The sequence below is a fragment of the Sitophilus oryzae genome, unplaced genomic scaffold (assembly GCF_002938485.1).
Source record: "Sitophilus oryzae breed Bouriz unplaced genomic scaffold, Soryzae_2.0 scaffold_551_pilon_pilon, whole genome shotgun sequence".
In the NCBI taxonomy this organism is placed as follows: Eukaryota; Metazoa; Arthropoda; class Insecta; order Coleoptera; family Curculionidae; genus Sitophilus; species Sitophilus oryzae.
In genome coordinates, this window is record NW_022147142.1 from 3,652,178 (window position 1) to 3,655,988 (window position 3,811).

General features: G+C 43.2%; 1 protein-coding gene across 1 annotated transcript; it reads left to right on the plus strand.

Annotated features, from left to right (window-relative positions):
* Positions 1-624: 624 nt before the first annotated feature.
* On the plus strand, positions 625-1,869 carry LOC115887089. Its single transcript, XM_030906409.1, has one exon. It carries the CDS (start codon positions 625-627, stop codon positions 1,867-1,869), a length of 1,245 nt encoding a protein of 414 aa, XP_030762269.1.
* The last annotated feature ends 1,942 nt before the right edge of the window (positions 1,870-3,811 follow it).

Here is a 3,811-nt window from a genome sequence, read left to right on the forward strand (position 1 = left end):
CGGAGTGTCAACGCCTTGGAGAATCATCATTCAAACTAATTCGATATTCGGAGGTTCAAAAGAGACTAAATGCGTTTCCAGTTTTCAACGCCCTTAAGATCAATCAGGAACTGTCACATCGCACCTCAAATTCAGACTTAGCTCGTATGGATACAACTTTGGGAACTTTGGTCCATGGACTTCTCCTGCAAAGGGAGGCTTTTGCATCTGCTATTCAGGACTTAACATTAAAACATCCCAATATTAAGGCTGATATCGTTGGTGCTTTTTCGCCAGAATCTTCCTTCCGCTGTATCTCGGACGACGTCTTTCAGTATGCTTGTGGCCGCCGAGCTGAAGTGATAGAACAAAGGCGCAATATTTTCCTTCCTAAGGATCCCTTACGAGCTAGCCTGATGGACGCTATTCCACCTTCAACAACACATCTTTTCTGTGAAAAAGAATTATCGGATTTAATGAAACAGCAACCAGGCCCTTCTAGTTTTTTTCGTCCCTCTGGAGGAGAATATCGTTCAAACACTAAACGTTCCTCCTATCCTCAACGTAAATTCCCGCAAACGCAAAAGAGACCACCTTTTAAGAAATCCGACAAAATGCCTGAAGCTTGACGTCGCCAGTCAGAGGATGTTCCCCGCCGAAAGCGACAGCTTCCAGCGTCAAGATCCAACTCAAGATCCCAGGCCAAGTTGCGTAAGCCTAATTTTCCCTAGGGAAGCACATTTCAAGGGGGGGCGACTGTTAGACTTCCTGCGTACTTGGGAATTAAAAGGAGCACCACGAGGAATCCTCCAAATAATTGGAGGTTATACAATACCTTTTGTTTCCAAACCCCCTCTAGTTCACTTCTCCGTTTTGACAAAAATCAGTTTCGAGACGAAAGGTATGGAGTCAGAACTAACCTCACTACAAGAACAGGGCATCTTAGAAACTTCAACTTCGACCACAGGGTTTTTATCAAGGATGTTTCCAGTCACAAAATCAGACGGCTCTGTTCGCCCCATTATCAACCTTCGAGGTCTAAATCGCTACTTATCTCCGAAGAAATTTCGTCTCATAAATCATACCAAGGTTCTCGACTTCCTCCAACCCCGGGACTACCTTCTAAAGTTGGACATATCCCAAGCTTATTTCCACATCCCTGTGAAGCCACAACATCGAAGGTTTTTGTCAGTTGTTCACCAAGGCGAAATTCTACAATTCACTTGTCTCCCGTTTGGCCTATCGACCGCTCCTCTAACCTTTTCCAAGGTGACAAACTGGTTGGCCTCTCAACTAAGAAACAGGGGTGCAAGAGTTATAGTCTATCTAGACGATTTCCTGTTTGCAGGACAGGATCCGAGTCAACTAGAGATCATATGGCACGAAGCTGTTCATTTCCTGACAGAATTAGGATGGATTTTAAACCTAGAAAAATCGTCAAAAAACCCCGTTACCCGCCTGAAATTTCTCGGTATTGTCTGGGATACTGTCGCCAACTTGAGGTCTCTGCCGCTAGAAAAGATCACTTCTATAGAAAAGGACTTGAAAATAGTTTTTAAACACAACTCTTGGAACTGGGAAATTGCAAAACGCCTATTGGGAAAACTCAACTTTGCAGCCTTCATAGTACCACTCGGAAGGATACACTCCAGACACCTTCAGAGAGCATCCAATCATCTTTCCCAGTTTCAACGAAAAGTAGTAGTTCCGTTGCCTCCAAGCGCTCGAAAGGAATGCACGTGGTGGCTACAAAACCTCAGAAATTCCTCTCCAATTTTTGCATGTCGCAAGACGATCTTCCTGTCGACCAATGCCTCAGATCTAGGCTGGGGGGCTCAATTAAATGGCAAACATATGCAGGGGTTGTGGAATCCAAAACAAAAAATATAGCATATCAATCAAAAGGAACTTTTTGCCATCATCCATGCATTCTTATCAAATTCAAAACAAAAGGATCATTCTTCAATCGGACAACAAGACGGTTGTGGCCTACATCAAAAATCAGGGCGGAACAAAATCTGCCAGGTTAACTCAGATGGTATTTCGGCTTCTAACCTTAGCGGAGTCATTAAACGCAGAAATAATCCCTCATTTTCTCCCTGGTATCTACAACACAATAGCGGACAGTCTCTCTCGCCGAAATCATCTTGCAGATGGCACCTTTCGACAACAATAACATCTCTCATCTTTCAAAAGTGGGGAACTCCGGAGATCGACTTATTCGCAACAAATGTGTCACGAATGGTCCCAGTATATGCAACCCGCGATCTGAAAGACACAAAGGCCCTCTTTCTCGACGCCTTCAGCAGAAAATGGAGCTTCAAGTTGGATCTTTCCCCCTCCTGCATGGATCTTTCCCCCTCCTTCTCTGGTTCCCAGAGTGCTGTCTCACCTGAACAGTGCAAGAGGAATATTCATAATGATAGTGCCACGCTGGGAGAAGGTTTTCTGGAGAGCCGATCTCAAATTACGAGCAATGGATCACCCATTCGAGATCCGGAACCTACAGCACCACCTAACGGATGCGGCTACGGGACTGCCACTTCCCAAAGCAGGACGCCTTCGTTTGGAGGCTTGGAAGGTACGGGGTGGGCCTGTGTCACGGCATCTTGGACTCAAGAAGATCGTGCTTTGCTAGAGAAGGCATGGAGAAAATCCACTTTGAAGACATACGCAAGTCCGTGGAAATTGTGGCTGGAAAGATGTCGCCAACAGGGTCGAGATCCATGTTCCATTGATGCCATTTCCCTAGCGCTTCACCTTAGTTACCTTCATAGAGTTAAGAAACTGTCTTCTCGTACTATTAGACTTCACAAATCAGCGATATCAACTCTGGCCAATCCCATGCGAAATGACTCAAATGCTCCGTTACTACATCATATGTTAAAGGCTATAGACTTGACAAATCCACCTATCAACAAGAGATTTATTTGGGATGTATCGCAAATTCTTACCTGGATGAGAAATGAGCCGATTCAAGAAAACAGCGTGTTCCAGATCTCTCGTCGTCTTGCTTTTTTACTTCTTTTAGCCTCTGGCAGGCGAATACATGATTTAACCCTTCTAAGAATAGACGAAGACCACATGGTTTTGAATCAGGATTCTGTTACGTTTTGGCCTCCGTTCGGCTCTAAAACCGACTCTTCTTCTCACCGACAGTCTGGCTGGAACCTTTCATCGGTACCAGATCAACAATTAAATCTTGTCTTTTGGACTAAATCTCTCCTTTCTGAAACGGCTGATAGAAGAAAGGCTTGCGATGGTTTGAATGCTTTATTATGTTTTTTATATGTTCTTTATATGTTTTGAAGCATTATTTCAGGGAAATCAGATCCACTGTGGCCTCCTCTTCTAAGATTTCGCAGAGTAAAGGCTTGCTTAATAGTACTTTTAATTCTGTTTGATTTTTGTTTACCGTGCTATTAAATATTATAGTTATTATTTGTTTATGTTCCTTGAACTAAATATTTTGTAATGTTGGTTTTTTCTAGCTACCTATCTTAATAAACTTACGTTTTGCTTTTATATCTTACTTTATTTACAACATCAGTATTTATTAACAGTTATTATGCTTTTATTTTCACGATCACAGTACGCTTTCCCACATCGTCGTCAGAATCCAAACACCTCTCATAAGGTCAAGCCGACGGCACAGTCATGAAATACAAACGTTTTTCCCCCGAAGGGATAAAAACGATATATTTCATGTCTTGCCTAGGCTTGACCCGGTAAGTTCTTGACGACTTACATCTAGAGCATGGTACAAAGAATACAAGGTATGATATTGCGCAGGTTGGTCGCTACGTCACAGGTGATAACAGGCGCTATTGGT